The 17640-nt window shown below is 41.5% G+C and overlaps 1 protein-coding gene across 7 annotated transcripts in view; it reads right to left on the bottom strand.

Moving 5' to 3' along the window:
- The window catches only part of LOC306963634 (teneurin-3), a 360281-nt gene that overhangs the window by 175488 nt on the left and 167153 nt on the right, over positions 1-17640 (bottom strand). For all 7 annotated transcript variants that reach the window (XM_079557215.1, XM_079557217.1, XM_079557216.1 and 4 more), the window contains one exon: positions 8562-8776. In XM_079557215.1, coding sequence (XP_079413341.1) covers positions 8562-8776 — 215 coding nt within the window. The remainder of the gene's footprint in view (positions 1-8561; positions 8777-17640) is intronic.

Raw genomic sequence — 17640 nt, 5'->3', positions numbered from 1 at the left:
GACTGTTCTTGCTCGAGGGCGCGTGCGTTGCCTCGCTCTCGACTTGCAGCAGCAGCTGTTTACAGCGCGGCGCTCCATAGTGAACCCACAAGAGCTCGAGCTGTCAAAATGCACACAAACAAAGATGGCAGCCGCTCCGGAGGAAAGTTCAGCCAGCGTGTACCTGCGGGGAACTGGACACCGCTCGCCTTTGTTTAGCCGGGAGACTCGCAGCTCTGCAGAGGTGCACTTCAAAACATCGCAGCCAAAATGTAGTTGGAACGCACACATATGGTGTCATTCAAGACGCAACCAATCACAGAAAAGCATAAGCCCATGAGAACTGTCGACTGTGCTCAGTGGAGGTCGGATGTTTTATTCTTTTGATTTGACCTTATTTAACGAGGAGAGGACTATTTCACATGCCTTTAAACTATTCTGGACAACTGAGCCAAGATATTTTTGTAGTTCAGCAACAAACATTTGCACAAACATACAATAATTACAGTGCAAAGCTAAATGAAAAGTCGAACTGGTTAAAATTGAATCAAAGTCCAGGCACTGAGTTTCATATAAATGCATGTGTACAAATGTTATTGGCGCTTGTGGCTGTAACTGGCTATAATGGTTACCACTTGCAAGCTGCTAGGATAAAAAGATACTGCCTAGAGTCTTCCAGCGTGTTCTGGAAAGTAGTTTGATGAAATTATTAGGTAGAATACTCACATGAGATCATAATTTAACCTGCTGCTCAAACTCTGTCTCCGCTTCCAGTTTACTGTTTTCTGTGAGTTGAAGGACAGGGATCAACTGAAATGGACTGTGATGACGATTTCCTCCTCCTTTACTGTTAAAACAAAACAACTGAACGTACATTTAAGAGTTTGCCAGCGTTTCACTGCAGATCTAGGGAGCCTCCTCGTGGCCAGTTTCTTTGTCCACCACACCCTTATTCAAATGTAAGTCCGGTCGCTTTGTTTGTATTGACTGCCAGGATGACTGAGAATCTATTGTGATTTACAACTTGCTATTGCTGATGCATTCTGTTGGCTACAAGTCGGCGTTTAGCAGCTGGCTCACATTGCTATCTTTAATTTTGTTTTCAAAAATACAACATAGACTATTCTTTTTACTCTCAGTATCCAAAGACATCTCCAATCGCTTTACTGTAAGCAATATATATGTGCCTCTATTTGAACAGAGTTGCTACTGTTAATCCATCCATCCATCCATCCATCCATCCATCCATCCATTTTCTTCCACTTTTTCCGTTTCCGGGTCGTGGGGGCAGCTGTTGGAGTTGCCCAAATCACACTGCACCAGCCCCTTATGGCTCCTCCTGCAGGTGGTGGGTCCACAGAAGGACGGCCTCATGGTTCTAACCGGGCCTGTTGATCTCTCATGAGGGGCTTCTGAACCGCTCTTTGTCTGACCCGTCACCTAGGACCTGTTTCCCATGGGAGACCCTACCAGGGGCACGAAGCCCCCGACAACAGAGCTCCCAGGATCACTCGGGCGCTCAAACCCCTCCACCACGTTAAGGTGGCGGTTCCAGGAGGGGCTACTGTTAACCCCTTTAGTTTAAACCTTCACAAACCTGTTTTTTAATGCATAACAATCATACACAATCAGTTACTATGATTTTACTCCAAATGAACGCTCCTGTGTGTGTCTTATAATGCACACTGTAAACAATCTCTATTCTAAAACATGCACATCAAATATGCTTCCGAAATCATTCAGCCGTATTAATTAAAAAAACATTCTCTGACAAAACGAATGCGAGCCAAGTGAGTGATACGTGTGCACGCTTACACTCCTCGCTTCCGTGCTCGCACCGCTGGACCTAAACCGCCCCACAGTGCACCACTTTATATTCTAGTGGTGGAGCAGCTTTTGTTTTGGAAGCTCATTTTCGCCTTAGTCTCCTTATCCCAGAGGACCAGGCGCTCTGAGGGCACGCAGTAATGGTATTCTTGCACCAATCAGCTGTGAAGCCAGTGAGTACACTCCAGGACATGTAAACATATCAACACTGCATGATTCCAAGGACACAAAAGCCCGGGAAAAAAACAACAACAGCACACGGACGTCGACGGCGGCAGCGGAGAGCTACACTTCCACGGCTTGAGCGATGATGATGAAGGCTGCCGCTCTACATATCACAATTACGCAAGAAAAATGGCTGCTCCCCGGTGCTGTTAGCGGGCTAATTTGCCAGCTTATGACAAGATGATAGCTCGTTGGCAGCGATCACTCAATACATAATGTTTGTTTGCTCTCACAATGTGTACTGTTTATTATCTGTGCATAACTGTGTATTGAGTCCAAACAAGTGTGACTAGCTGATTTCCCTTGTGACATAATGAAGTTTCAGCACAAACTGGGCGCAAACTTATTGCTACTTGTTCGACTACAGTAAGCATTTTCCTCCATTTGGCTGTATTTTTCATTAGCACGTACAACTTTGAGAAAAATGCAGACTTTATGTATAATTCTCGATATACAGCATTCAAAAGCCGGCTCACGCTCCAAAATGCAGCACGTCATCCATGACACCTTCACCAAACTTCTTCTGGTCCTGTCCGTGGTCAAACTCTCTTCCCTATTGCTGAGATTACCTTCAATTTGAGGTTTTTTCCCTTTTCACTGCAGCAGTAGAAGCAGCATGGCGCCCTCTGCTGGCATTTTCTAGAACTACATCTGATAACAAATGTATTTTCTGGACATTATTTTACAGTTATTCTCTATTGATAAGACACTAACTTCTGTTGACTGCTCACATTTCCCAACAAAACATTTGGATCAAGCCGGTTGTCCAAAGGTTAAGCTTATAAAATGGATCAAAAGTCATAAAACAGGAAGCAACCTCCCTCACTGCTGGTACAGCTTAATTATTTTTGTACCTTTTTCTGCTAACTACATTTGTGATTTCTGTATTCCACATTGCTTTTCTGGATACTTTTGTACTTTTGTTCGTCTTTACTGTGTTTTTGTGGAGGTTTAGTGGATTTGCTTGTTTTGAGAGTCCAAAATCCACAGTGGAGGCGTCACAAAAGGAGCAACAGGAAACACAAAAGGGACAAACAAGGAGATGGTGAAAGACTGTTGTGGAGCGGAGGGAGCTGTGCAGGAGGAAGGAGGAGGTGGAGCTGACCAGTGCAGGACACCACGCTCTGAAACAGGGACAAACCCAGGAGGCGCTGCACCGTTTCAGACGATCAGAAGAGACAAAGGGCAAGTTTCTTCTGAGTGCTACAGTTTCCCTCCAAGGTCATGTAGGGCAGGTTGACGAACAGTGGCAGCGCGGCTCAGAACGCTATTTCGTTGTACGCTTGTGCAATGACAATAAAGCACTTACTACTTACTTGCTCACTCATCTACTGGATATTACAGTTGCCAATACAGATCATCAATAGTCCACTATTTTTGTACACAGTGGGGGTCATTTAAGCCTGGAGCTAAATTGCGAGTAGTATTAAAATATCAACTGCACTTCCATTTTGCTCCACTTTGGTACGTGTTTGTGTTTCGTGTTTGTACGTGTTAAAACGCTTCATAAATAACGCTCAGTTTGTCTCGATATCTTGCTTTGCTGCCGTCCACAGTCATTGTATGGTTTCAGCAAGCTTTTTATACTTTTCAGCCAACTCCTTGAGATCACCTGTGTTTTTCCAACTGTTTTTTTCCATTTGAAGCACTCACCTCTCAATATTTTTCAGTTTATCAATTGCTTATCTTTCGTGCCTAGTATGTTTTATCTGTAAAAAGAGGAAATGTCGGGAAATAGGGCACTGGAAAATCACATAATGTAATTGCAACAAAAGCACCTGGAAAGTTTCCAGGCAGAACGGCAAACATCATTGAGGAAAGGGGGCAGGTGAAGTCAACAGTGTTATTTAAACCAGCCGTGGGGGATATTAACCTAGCCAATGTGCCCTCCTTTGTGTTCTTGGCTCGAAGGGGAAGCAATAAAGCGGGTCACTCCACAAACTCCTGGCTCTCCTGGCCGAGAGCGTACATCTCGATTAGCTTCTGTGAAAGAGCCCGACTCATCTCAATCCAACAATAAGGCTGAATAGCAGACTGCGCGGAGAGAGGGCGTGTGCTCGGAGCCTGCGAAATTCTTGGCTAGATTGGGTGGACTCGCATTTGGACATGGTCTTGTCTCTATTCCGGAGAGAAAAGACAAGAAAAGAGAAAGGTTTGTTTGGTCGAAGTTGTTTATGAGCAACAGAGAAGGCACTCGATAGGAGACGGAGGAAGTCTCGGTTTGAGAAAGGCTGGCGAGGCTGTTTCACTTAAATGTTGTCTTGTCTTCCGCGCGGCGAATACGATGAGGAGTCAATATCTCTCATTGGGGTCTTTCATGCTCAGTTAAGTAAATGCATCGATCGGTGCCCCTGTACCTGAGGAGAATGTAATTTAAAGCCGGTCACAATGGACGGCGTGTCCGGCATTGACAGGCTTGAGTGTCTGCGCTGCAATTGCCTCAGACACAAAAGGAGTGTTGTTAATTAGTGGACCTTTCACTTTGATTTTACCTCCTTTCTTCATGTCGAGTGCGCACTGACTCCCTCACTCCTACATGCTGTTTTGTTTGCTCCAAAATGCTCTCCGCTAAAATGAATCCATCTTCTTGATACTTTTAAGTGCACTCTCTTTGAGGAAGGTGTGTGGCTTTGTTTGTGCTTAAGTTATGGACGACATCCTGTATATTAAGGAATGGACTGTATTAAGATGGATGAGTGTAATTAGCATTTACAGGATCGACGCAACACTGTTCCTGTCACAAGGCACACATTTCTCTCAACGCAGTACACTACATTTACTTATTAAGAACCAAATCACAAAGCACTTTGCTCTCGGTCAAAAACACACTCTGACTGATATAACTAAGCTCAAGTTTGAGTGAGCAAGCAGAACATATTGCATCGTGCTCAAAAGAAAGTGTTCATAAACACTAAAAGACAACAGAAAGATAAATGTAAAACTCTCTGGAGATATTGTTAAGTCATTTTTGTCTGTGTAGGCTCTCAGTCGTGCAGGAGTTGTCCATCTTCAATGCAGGTTCATGAGTCATCTCCTGTATCTCCTGTAACGTTTTGACCGTCATCCAAAAGGCTTCGTCAGCGCACTAAAGCTCAGTTCAGCCCGCAGACTAGATAAAGACCGTAGGGAGGAGATTTCCCTTGGTCCCTCCCCTCTCTTAGCTACTCTCACCTGTTGGTAAACATGTTTGTGGTTTAAGAGACTTTGTTGTTCTCAGCCCTAAAGACCTACCTGATCCTAAATAACAAAATAATTATTGTGAATATGTTGCTTAAAGTGATAGTCTGTAAGTTTCAATGTTTTACAAACTTAATAGATATAATAGGTATAATTGACGGCCTGGATCTGATACTTGAGGTACTGAAGTGTTATTAAATAATAGTATTTTTTCAAAAGTCCCTCCCTTTGCTGATTTCAGACACTAATCAGAATCGGCAGGATGCCACTTTGGCCAATGAGACGAGCTTTCCTGTGTCTGGTCCAATCAAGAAAGAAGGGGAGGAGCTTGATCGTTTACTTCTGAATACTCTGTTCCTGCTCTCCTCATTTTGCAAACTAAGAAGCGCTTTCTGGTTAAAAAGGAGAGGAATTTGACTCCATCTCTCCTCACTTTGCAAACTTACGGACTATCACTTTAATTCAATTGTTTTGTCCAATTTAATCGTGAGACAATATTTGATTTCGACTCCAATCCCTATGCCACCATCCCTCATACTCCGTGTCACTCACTTTGTTCGCTCACAAAGTGTCCCTAAATGTCTCCTCTTCAATGAAGCCCATCTTTACATGGAGAGAATGTCAAGAAGGTGAAGCTAAGAGCTTTCGCAGTCAAGTGTGCCGGAAAATAACCGCTGTCTGAGTGCTTCCATCACCGCGCCAGACTTTGGACATTCCAAATGCCCACAAACGCCATTCAAGTGACACATCAGACATCGCAGAAACACTCCAAATTGCAAATGGCAGGGCTCCAGCGAATGTGAATCATGTCCATGCCAAAGACGGCCATAACAAGGAACACTCATGAAGAAGTCTTAATCATGATTGTTGTCTGTCATCAAAGGGCTCAATTTCAATTCGTCTTTTAAGGTGCACAAATGACAGCAGTTTGGGCGTGAGCTTGGGTAAAGCCGCTCTGAAAGCACACGCCAATGCAATCCCGCCAACGGCAAAACAGTTTTAACACCAAAAGCCCATCTAAAAATCAGTGCCAATTCTGCGGTTTGATCAAATCTAAAATCCCATATTGTGGAAAACCTTTTTAGACGTTTTCTGAGGCACTCATGCTGCAACCGTTTAGAGAGAAGAGGGGGGAAATGGATTTGTCAGGGCTCTTTTCAAAGCCGCTGGACTCCCAACAAGAGAGATTTTTGTTTATGGACAACTCGTGATTGCATTGTGAAGAGTAATGATATTTATTATACTGTGCCGTGTTCACGTGGAGTTCTGTGACTGAGGTTTTTGTTGTTTTTCAAAGTGGTACACAGCACTGATAAAAGGAAATAATACATTTGGAACATTTTTCTACCTAGAGTGAACGAGACTAGAGTAGCACAGCCAATGGAGGAATAGAAGTGTTTCTGGGGAAGAAAACAATAGCAAAAACAGCCTTCTAAAACTGAACGGAACAGTGTTGAGTCGTGTCAATAAATGGGCAAAACAAAGTGTCTTTCCCTTTTTTTTTTATATATTATTTTAGTTCAAGGTTCTCCAAACGTCAACATAAACAGTTTCTGAAAGATCCGCAATGTAATAGAATTTTCTACCACAAAAAAACAAGCAGCTTTTCATGTGCTGTGTTGGATAAAATGCCACTTTTTGCATAAATCACTGTGCCCAGCTGCGCCGGATCACTGCTGATGAGAACATGTCACGTTCGGCAGAAGAGATGGGAAAATTCACACTAAGAACATGAGAAGGAACACGAAAAAAGAGGCTGGAGCCGTCACAGAACAAACCAATCCTTGTTCAAAGGTTCAGATGCGGCTTTTGAGCGCAGCTCTTCGGTGGGAGCAGCCGCCGAGAGAAAACCACAGAGAAATCGCACGCCGTGTCCCAGGTAATTTCTGTAGTATTTTTGCTTGGCTCAATGTGGTCTGCTGGGACATCCTGGTCAGTGGTTAGTTCACTCGGACCAAATGAACTCCCATTTCAATTCAAACAGCATCTCTAATTTTCCTCATGTTGGCATCACTACGTAACTGAAGATGTTTAATGCGAGACAATGAAGGAACAGGCCACCCTTTTTCCATGCTGAGATATGTTCTTACCTGAGCTTAGACGAGTTGATGCGTACCTGTCTGGTCTTTGTGCGTGCGCTCAGTCACGCAAATAGACCAAAGATGTTGTTGGCATTTAGCCTCTCCCAGCATATTCCTATAGCTCCAAACTGGGATGAAGTTAGAAGCGACCGAGCTCTTCCACGTTTTCCTTATTTAAATACAGTTACGTGTAAAGTTACACCATCCAAAATTAAACATGTCGATTTTCTAAGCGGATAAAAAGAAGCAATAGGAATATGCTGGGAGAGGCTAAACGCTAACAATGTCTCTGGTCTATTGGCGTGACTGAGCGCACGCACAAAAAACAGACAGTTATGCATGTAAAAATGGTGGCCTATTCCACCATTTTTACCCTTTAAGGTCAGAGTAAAATTGTTTATTTTATTATATTTTGTCTGCGAGTGCGCAACTGATTTCCTAAACACAACAACATCAGTGCAATACTTTTTTGTCTTTCACGTGCTTATTCATTTATAAATATGAATGTGTTTAGCATCTTCCAAACAACAGACTTTCCAGTCTTTTACTTGGGCGTATTTGAAAGTATTTTTTTTCAGAAGGAACAAAATAAATCATACTTATTTTAATGTGAAATAAAATAAAATGACTGAATGAATGACTGAATGACTGAAACTTGCAATTTGCAATAAAATAGTTTTTCTTTATATTTTACACACACGTTTTTCTCTTGCGTACCCCTTTGGCCCCTTAATTTACACTCCGGAGAACCCCAAAAGGGTATTTCTTATTAGTTAGAAAGTGAATGACTAAAACTCTTATTTATTAGCAGAAAGACAGTGGTCAAATAGCCTACTTTGACCACAATGTTCGACTATAGAATTTAGTTTTGTCTTATTTAAAAAAAAAAAAAATCATTCCAAGCTCTCGAGCAGCTCCACGTACCCCTGGTTTGGAAACCCTGATCTACAGCAAAAGTTTCAAATTGATGTTTTTTCCCTTTCAACCTTCTCCCTCTCGCCTTATGATTTAAAAAGAAAATAAGACACACATACACACTCTCCAGAGCCACTGGGGCAATCATTAAGTTTCATCATCCTATTGCAACAAACCAATGCACTGTAGACTTGAAGCTTTTTCTAGTGTTTCTATAGAATCAGCTGTTTTGATGAAATACAAAATAGGCCTCTTTAGCTATAATATAGACATAAACCAAAGGAATTAAATGGCAAGTATTTTGAAAACCACACTAATGGCCGCTAATCTGCTAATAACCCGGGCCGCCTGCTTTACCTGAGTGTGAGACGGCGCCAGCCCTTTGCGCCCGTACACGCCGATCAGCGCGTTCTTCTGCACGGAGATGTTGAACTTGATGAAGCGCGGTTGCTCGATGTTGAGCTGCGAGCGCCAGAACACGCCCGGTGGGAGGCTCTGGCCCGCCCTCTTCCCGACCTCCACCTGTCCCGTGTCGATGGAGTTGTTTTCCTGATGCATAACGCCGCTCCTTCCTGTCGAGAGAAAAACAGAAAACAACTGCTGTGAAACTAAATAAAAAAGGAATAACAGGAGGACTTTCATCAACACTTTCCCAACGTCCTAATTATTCGCGTTGATTGGTTTATGAGCGCGTTTCACCGATTTAGGGAGCCGTCACTTTTACTTCACTGTAGTGTAAGTGTAAAAATATGGAAAGGCCCTAAAGCAGGAACAAATGGAAACAAGATGAAACAACATAGACTTCTGGAACTTCATTTAACCTTTTAACCCCCCCATCCGAATTGAGCACAAATACTCCAGTTTGGTTTAACCCAAATCTAAAAGCTGAAAACAAACTGTGCCAAAAAAACTAAATAAATGAAAAAGTGACAAAAGATCCACTAAAATGTGCCAAAAAAAATCAATGAATATGTGACAAAAAGCGACAAAAGAGCCACAAAAAACGTGATCAGAACGCAACAAAAAAGTGCGAAAAAAGTGACGGCAGCACTACAACAATGCAAGGAAAAAGATCAGTTTACTTCAGTTTTGTAGGTCTTGCAAGCATAACTAGCATGCTTGCTGTGACACTGGCCTGCCGGCTGTAAGCTCCAGTTGAGAAGCTTTTAGATTTGGGTAAAGCGCTCAGTTGAGGTGGGGGGTAAGAGGTTAAAATCTCCAAACTGCACAGACACAACATCACAAGATTGGTATTTTATTTGCTAAATGGTCCCTGTAGGAATATGAGCAACACCGTTTGCAACTTTTTGAGATGTATTCAGACATTTTGTAGATTTATTAAGATTTCAAATTATTTGGTTAATGTCGCTCATTAACCAAATAAATATAAATAAAAGAAAAAAAGGGGTTAAGGTGCTGAGATTACAGCAAAGATTAGCAAAGATTAACAAAGATTAGCACGATTAGCAAAGATTAGCACGATTAGCAAAGATTAGCACGATTAGCGGCACTTCCACATCAATGTACTGAAATTAACATTATTATTAAAATGAGATTAACAATCATTATCGCAACTAGCCTCTGAGTCTGTTACCAGAGGCACAATCATAAGTTTTGAGTCAGTATTCGAGAAAGTGTTTCTGTTTTTAAAAGATTCGAACATGCTAACGGTTAGCATTGCTAGATGCTGTAGCTCGATGGGTCTTTCACTCGTGCCACAAAAGATAAAAACATTTCCACCGGACAAACTCAACTGTGTTCAAAAAAGTCAGGTAAGGCTGTTTTTCGATCATGTAAATCATTTTTATGGCAAACATATACAGTATGACTGTAAAGTGCAAAAAAATTGAGGTTTTGCAGACGGCCGTGCAGTTGCCGATAAAAGGTCAGGGTTAAGGCTCTGTGGATTCTCTCCCGTCTCCCTCTTTATAATGTATTTAAGGAGGAGAGGCGTTGAGCGGCCTATTTCGACGAATATGTCTGTGGCTGGGATATTGCATGTTACAGTAATGCACTGAATTCATATTAAACGTCACAATAAACACTGATCCCCGCCATAACACTGTCACACATGAGTGAATGAATAAACCGCGTGTTCTATGTGACTCTGTGTAAAACTCTTTTTTTATCTCAACAGCTAAAAGACCTTCAGAAAAGTACGACTCCTGGCGTGTGTGCACTCCTTTGATCTTCCAGTTGCGGTAAATGGTGCCTTCTATCTTCCGGCTCCGTGCTGAGATCGCCGACGACACTGGAGCGGTGATTTAACAACAGCGTATTCATATTTGGGGCTAAATGAGCGCTGGCCAAGCTCAAGGGGATTAAAATAATGGCTCCCCGCTGTCCCCGATGCACGTCTTAAAAGAAATAAGACCTGATATAATTGGCTTTTTGTATAAAACTCCAACCGCGGACATATTTTTCTTCTCCCCGCGACTTGTGCGCCTCCATTGCAGATAAGGTCTAAATGGAATCTGTCAGATATAGTGACCTTGCAGTAAGAAAATGGTGACAAATCAAAACAATTTGGAGAATGATGTCTGTAAATGCTGCTCAGAGATGGGAAGCCGGTGGGTTTTAATGTGATCCAAATGAAAAACTGGCAACAGGCCGTATGCTATTACCAGAACAGATTCCATTGTTAAGAAGACAAATCGGAAAAGTGTTTTTTTTTTTCAGGCCCGCGCGGCTAAATCTCAGCACGGAAAAAGATGGAACTGTTTAATTTTCAGAGGCAATAACTTTTCTCTTAGCGGTGGATGATGCAGAGGAGCAATTCTCTCCTTAGCAGTGCTTTCACCCCGCAGCAGCATGAGCGAGTCAGCTTTTAGTTCAACTGCCCATGTTCACAGGAGTTTGAAGGGTCATGACATAATATTACTGCACATACACACACACTTTCCACAGGCTTACTGACAGCGTGTGTTCTATTTGCATCGCAAGAAAGACAATATGCTGTACTACAAATGGCGATGGCCTTTCCAAGTAGTGCAAAAGTTCAGTTTCAAGATTTTCCTAATCTACTTCCATTATTTTGTTCCGGATTTTTAGCTTTTAGGTTTTTCTTTTGACCCAATTTGATGATAAAATAAAAGAATGTAACATACTGTGTTAAAGGCACTGCACCTAATTGTCTTTCTGGTATCGGAATGAAATTAGTTTTGTTTATATTGTAAAGTCAGACATTTGTGAGAAAAACACTGTGCATCTAATTATAAAGCGTTTGTGTCTCATTCGTAAACTTACAGGTGAGTTTTCCAGCATTTCTGTAAAAAAGGCCCTAAAAGTTGTGAAACAAGCTCATAAACTCATCTCTGTGAAGAATCTGCAACAAATGTATTTGGAAAGTCAGAAATGAGTTTGGACCAAAACTAACATTTTAATTTAGTGGCTTCCTTTTTCACTGTTTTTAATGAAAAAGAAAATCAGGTATAGGGCCATTAACGCGGTTTTGTTTATAGGACAATACAACTATCGCCATAATCAATACACTTATCAAATATTGCATTTGTTTTCTATTGACGATCTCTATTGATGACGTGTACGTTAGGGGTGGGCCATATCGTATCGCCATATAATCTTTTGATATCTGTGAGGAAACTGGCCACGAGGGTCAAAATGGGCAGGCAGACTGACAACAAATATAGCTCTTACCAGACATTTATTTTGCAAGACAAACCAAACTTCTCAGTGACCCACATGTCACATACAAAATGGCCCCGTGACTAGAAGCAGTCAGGTTTTATACTTCCCCCTAATGGGAAAGGACCTCCCACCGGAAAGTACCATTAGCTCAATGGGCAAGTTCAGCAGGTAAGTTTTTAACATTTTACATAAAATGAAATGATAAGTGTTCAAGTCAAGGCAAAATACAAATCAAAAATCACACACAAAAGGAAACACAAAGCAAATTTAAACCAGTTTCCCCCTGCCACACGGTCCAGCCCAAGATTTCAAAATGGCCGCCAAAGACCACGCCCCTTCCTTTCTCACCAGGTGGTACAGGTAAATGCCTACTGAGTAAATGAATAAAAAAAAGTTTTAAATGGTCAACGTGAAGTAATTATTAACTTAATAAAATGAATCAGGGGTCATTGTTAGCTGGTGTATATTGCAAATGAAACAAACAAAGCAAAATAACCAAAATACATAAAGGGACAAACCCACTTTGTCACAATATCGTTGTAATGTTTGATGTGGTTGTGGACCCGATACAGTTTATGCTACGCTCAGCTCCATCAGAGCAGCATGAACACTGACTGTAGAACACGGGGACAAGGATGTAAACTGCTTGTAGATCATATTTGCAAGGAAATCAGTGGGCTGTGGGAGAAAAAAAGAATAAAATATCACTGAATTAATCTTTTAAAAGTAATTTGTCCATTGCCAATTGCATCGTCAAATATATTGTTATCGTGATATTTCTTTTTAATATCGCAATATAGATTTTAGGCCATATCGCCATGCCCTAATGTACGTCGGATATTTGAAACGATTGAATTGTAATCACACATGTAGATAAATCTGGCCTTTGAGCCTTTTATTGTAGACAGCCACACCTGTGAGGGGGGCGGATTCTCTTGGCAAAGACTAGTGAACGATGTTTGTCAGAAAATGGGTTTATTGTGTTTAAAGAAAATGTGTCATGTATTTGGTCAATGTACTGGAATACGTCACGTGCCGCACACTGACTGAAGCAACAGACTCTCAGTTCAATATTTGTGAAAATGTTGTGTGACAAAGCTAGTAAAGTATTGTTTGTGATTACAGATGTGAATCAAATCAACATGTATTTCTCTGATATATTGCCGCCGCATAATATAAGTGCAATTACTCATTTTTCTTTCTCGCGACTCGTGATGTTTTATTAATGAGCAAGATGAATGAGGAATGGAGCTTTGGATTAACACAATGAGTAAATTATTTTTTATTACTGCAAATGTAATCAAACTGTAAGCAATCTCCAATCAGCTGCTACATTGAATTATTTTAAGCTATTTTACTCTGTACATCCTGGAAAATGAAAAAAAAAAAAGAACCTATTTGGTTTTGCATATCAAATATCAACCATTTTTTTTCTAGCATGATTTCAACTGGAGCAATATGTTCTGGTCAGGACCAATGGAAGTGCACAGTTGCTCTGAGGTTTCAGTGGGTTTTGCTTTTGACAATATGCTAATGTGCTCCTAAAACGTATGAATCTGGCACAGCTCTTTGAACATAGCACACTGAAACTGCGCTAAAAACAGAATAGGGCCTGCAGCAAATTGCAGCTACAACACGCCACGACGTTCCTCCATCCGATCTCCGCTCCAGCAGCAGGACCGTCAGCCTCCTCAGCCACTCCATCTCGTCTGGCGGGACATGCTAAATATACTTGTTAAAGCTTTTCACAATGTCGTCAATAAGGGATCCATCGAACAGAATGTGGGGAGCAAAAATGGGTCAAGACAGGGGCAACACAAAGCAAAGAAAAGGGAGCTGTGCCATCAGCATGTTCTTTTATGTTTTTGAAAGAGGAACATGATTCAAGTGCAATTCGAAAAGACTCGACTGAAATGGATGCGGACAGTTCAATCGTCTATCAGGACTTCAGAATAGTTATCAGAAGCTCCATTTAACCAGCTCTCATGTTTTCGTCTTGCTTTGTACGCTGGATACAAAATTACAACAACTTATTTGTTGATATCAGGCCAAGGCAAAACATCGGAAGAGTTGTCAATTGCTTTTCAGGTCACATAAGCACAATACTCCACAGTTAACCCCGGGGTAGGCACGCTTGCTCAGTTGCGAGCCGATTTTTGTCATAGTTAAAGACAAAGGGCCAGATTTCCAAACAGTGGACCAAAGTTAAGTTTGCTTTGTACAAATAATGATGTTGTTTCTCACACAAATCAAACATGGTGATCTTGCGTCCTCCAAAGGAAATTAACAAAGAAATGGACAATGTTTTATGTCCTGGGCTGCTCCCTGGACTCTGTGGAGGAGGTGAGGGACAGGAGGGTGTTAGCCAAGCTCACCTCCATCATGGACAACACCTCGCACCCACTGCACGGGACTGTAGAAGAGCTGTGCAGCTCTCTCAGTGGCAGACTGAGACACCCTCAGTGCAAGAAGGAGCGCTGCCGCAAAGCCTTCATCCCCACTGCTGTCAGACTGTACAATAAGACTGTAAAATAACATGTGCAATAACCCCCCTTGCAACACTACGTGCAATAATCTATGTACCAGCATCACTTATTGACAACCTGCACTAGGACTGTAACTTTACACCCTGATATTCTACTTATACAACCTGTTCTAATTTTTATCCTATTTGTATTTATTATTATTCCCCTATTGTCATAACTCCGCCCCCTAAGATTTCTGCTTTACTTATTGTACATAAGATACCTCGTTTTCTACTGTTTGCAAATTTCCTGTCTGTTTTTGCACACTCTGAGCGATCTTATTGAATGCCGATTGTAACAAGTGAATTTCTCCGTTGTGAGATCAATAAAGGATTATCTTATCCATCTTATGTATTTTAAGTGTTTAAATCTCTGGTGTGCACAATCATATTTCTCTACATACTTTGAGGGATGAGGGACCAGAGGAGCTATGCTGAGGGGCCGGATTTGGACCACAGGCCTGACGTTGCCTACACCTGCTTTAAGCGCCAAAGCTGCAAAAATGCAACCAGTTATTTTATTAAAGAGAACAGGTTCTCGTACAAATATGTTTCCTCCAGAACTCCATCAGGGGTGTCTGAGGAGCTCTGCCCACGCAACAAAATCCCCTTTTAGGGTCAAAGTAAAATAAGTAAATAAGCTCTGAGCAAGAACCCGCAGCTGCCTGCACAGATACGGCAAAAACGCTTGTCTATGAGCTGCTCTGATTGGCTCGGTTGACTTTCTACAAAAATAAGTTGGTCTGGAGGGTCAGGCTCATAACTAGAGAACTTTCCTTCAAGCTCTTGTTCAGCTCCTTCTCTTTAGTACAGCTTAGCACTGTGGCAAAAACATCAAACGGAGCTCGATTGCTACAAAACAACGCAATGCTAACTGCTCTGATTCTAGCGCCAATGTTTGACTGTAGCTACATTTCGTGGAGCCAGAGAGTCAGCAGAGTCTGTTCATTTCTGGGAGTCAAGGGAAGAGGATCGTAAAGTGCGTCAAACGACCAATACATTCTTTTAGATCAATAATAGCATTATCTTACCAACAAAAACCCGAACAGCACTTTCACTGTTAGAAGTCCTCTGCTAGTTTGATCAAGGATGTGGTCACAACACCAAACAGCAGCTACATACTGTAGTAACAAAGCTTTGGTTGAAAACAGGCCTTTGTGCGGCTTCTGTTTTGAACACAGTGTTTCGCGTCCGCCTACAGTAACTCCGTGTTCCCCGTCTGTGTTTGTGCCGCCTTCGATTGGCCTGTGCTCTGTGTAATCAGGCCGTTCGCTGTCACTACCACTTCAGTCAAAGTGACGCCTGGGAGCCCAGTGTACCTCCGCCGAGAATAATCGCTGGCTATTGATTGCTGTGTAACAGTCCAAAAGCCGCCTCACGCCGTCCTAATTAGCAGTGCTTACGAGGATTTAAATCTAGCCCAGTTTAAACAATTGAGCTTTTGCCTGTCCCGCTCCACTCGATGAATCCTCCCGTGGCGGTGCATCCCAAATAACCAGTGTGTGCGTCGGCCGCTGGTGTAAAGGTGAGATGGGTGAAGTCGCCAAAACATTTACTCAACGTCATTCAATAAATGAAAGTAACAGGATAAGGGACAAACTTCTTAATTTGTTTATAGGTTGTTGGCTTGTTGGAGCCAGAATCAGTTAATTAACATGCAGAAGGTGGACGAGTTGGATATAGTGTGAAGACTGCCTACGTTGAGTCATTCAGAGGCTGAATGTGGGGCTGTGCCAGTCTGTCAGATTCAGTCCTTTTGAACGTTTGTGTGATTTAATTAACTTGTGTTTTAGAGCTCAAACGGATCCTTGAACCTTTGCTTCGGTGTGAAAATGTCAGGAAGGACTCGTGTAGGGCTGCAACTAAAAGGTTCATGATGATTGTATTTATCAATTACTGGAAAATACTGTTGGCGACACAAAATATTGACACTTTGAGCCCAATTTGGGCTAGTGTCACTAGCTTTGACATGAATGGCCGTGCTTTGAGATTTTTTGAGGGAACGTTAAAATCACACTGTTATACAAGCCGTACGCTGACTACTTTCTATTGTGGCAGTGCTGACCCATAAAGATAAATATAATGAAATACACACATTTGTGACATTTGTTTTGTAAGATATTAGTTATATTAATGACTAACTAACCAATGAATTACCAAAAACCTTTTTGTTTGCATGTTCAGGCCTGGTTTCCTCTGAGTGCTTCAGTGTCCCCTACCACTAAAAGCATGTACAATAGGCCTGCATGAATGAGTGCGACTGTCGTACAATCAATGCAAATTAGCCAATGGCTACAATCTAGCATAGTGCGTTCACAAGCGTGAGTCCCATGTCTGTCAGTGTTAATTTTGACAACATATTTTAATTTAGTTTTAGTCTTAGTCTTTTGACGAAAATGTAATTCAATTTTAGTCTAGTTTTAGTCAAAAAAATATCTTCAATTTTAGTCTAGTTTTAAGATAAGATAAGATAAGATAATACTTTATTGATCTCACAGATGGAGAAATTACATACACATTTTAGCCAACTAAAATTGCAAGTAAATTTAGTCGACTAAATTTAAGATGAATTTAGTCAACTTTGCATTGATAATATTCATTATAATCATATTTAATCTTGTTCCTCTGCTTCATGGAGCTGCTCCACATTAACAAAGCTCAGAGCTGATCATTTGGCAGAGGATTTACATGATCTGAGGCTCTTTCAGACGGTCAATAGATGTTTGGATGATTTTAGTCTCTCCCTTTCATTTTTATTTAGTCTTATTTTAGTCGACTAAAATATCTGGACATTTTAGTCATAGTTTAAGTCTCATGAAAAACTTTTAATTTAGTTCTAGTCCAATTTTAGTCGTCAAAAATAACACTTTGACCAAAATTAAGACTAAACATTCTAGTCGACGAAATTAACACTGATGTCTGTTCATGACCGTGCCCTGACCAAATAACACACATTTTAAATTAACTTATTTATTAACCTTTATTTAACCGGAATAGTCACACTGAGATTAAGCATCTCTTTTTTTCAGGGGAGTCCTGGCCCCAGAGGAGAACCTATTACACATGTTTTTAGTGGTAGGGGAAACCGGAGTACCCGGAGGAAACCTACGCAGGCACAGGGAGAACATGCAAACTCCACACAGAAAGGCCCCAGTCCAGGTGGGAATCGAACCCGGGACCTTCTAGCCCAAATTTAACAAAACAATGAACTGGATTGATCATTTTGAAGTCAGCGTTTTGGGACTCACATGTAAAGTCAGACGGATT

This window comes from Gobius niger (assembly GCF_951799975.1).
Source record: "Gobius niger genome assembly, chromosome: 5".
In the NCBI taxonomy this organism is placed as follows: domain Eukaryota; kingdom Metazoa; phylum Chordata; class Actinopteri; order Gobiiformes; family Gobiidae; genus Gobius; species Gobius niger.
Note: the sequence above shows the minus strand (reverse complement) of the source record. Positions and strands in the feature narration are given on the sequence as shown.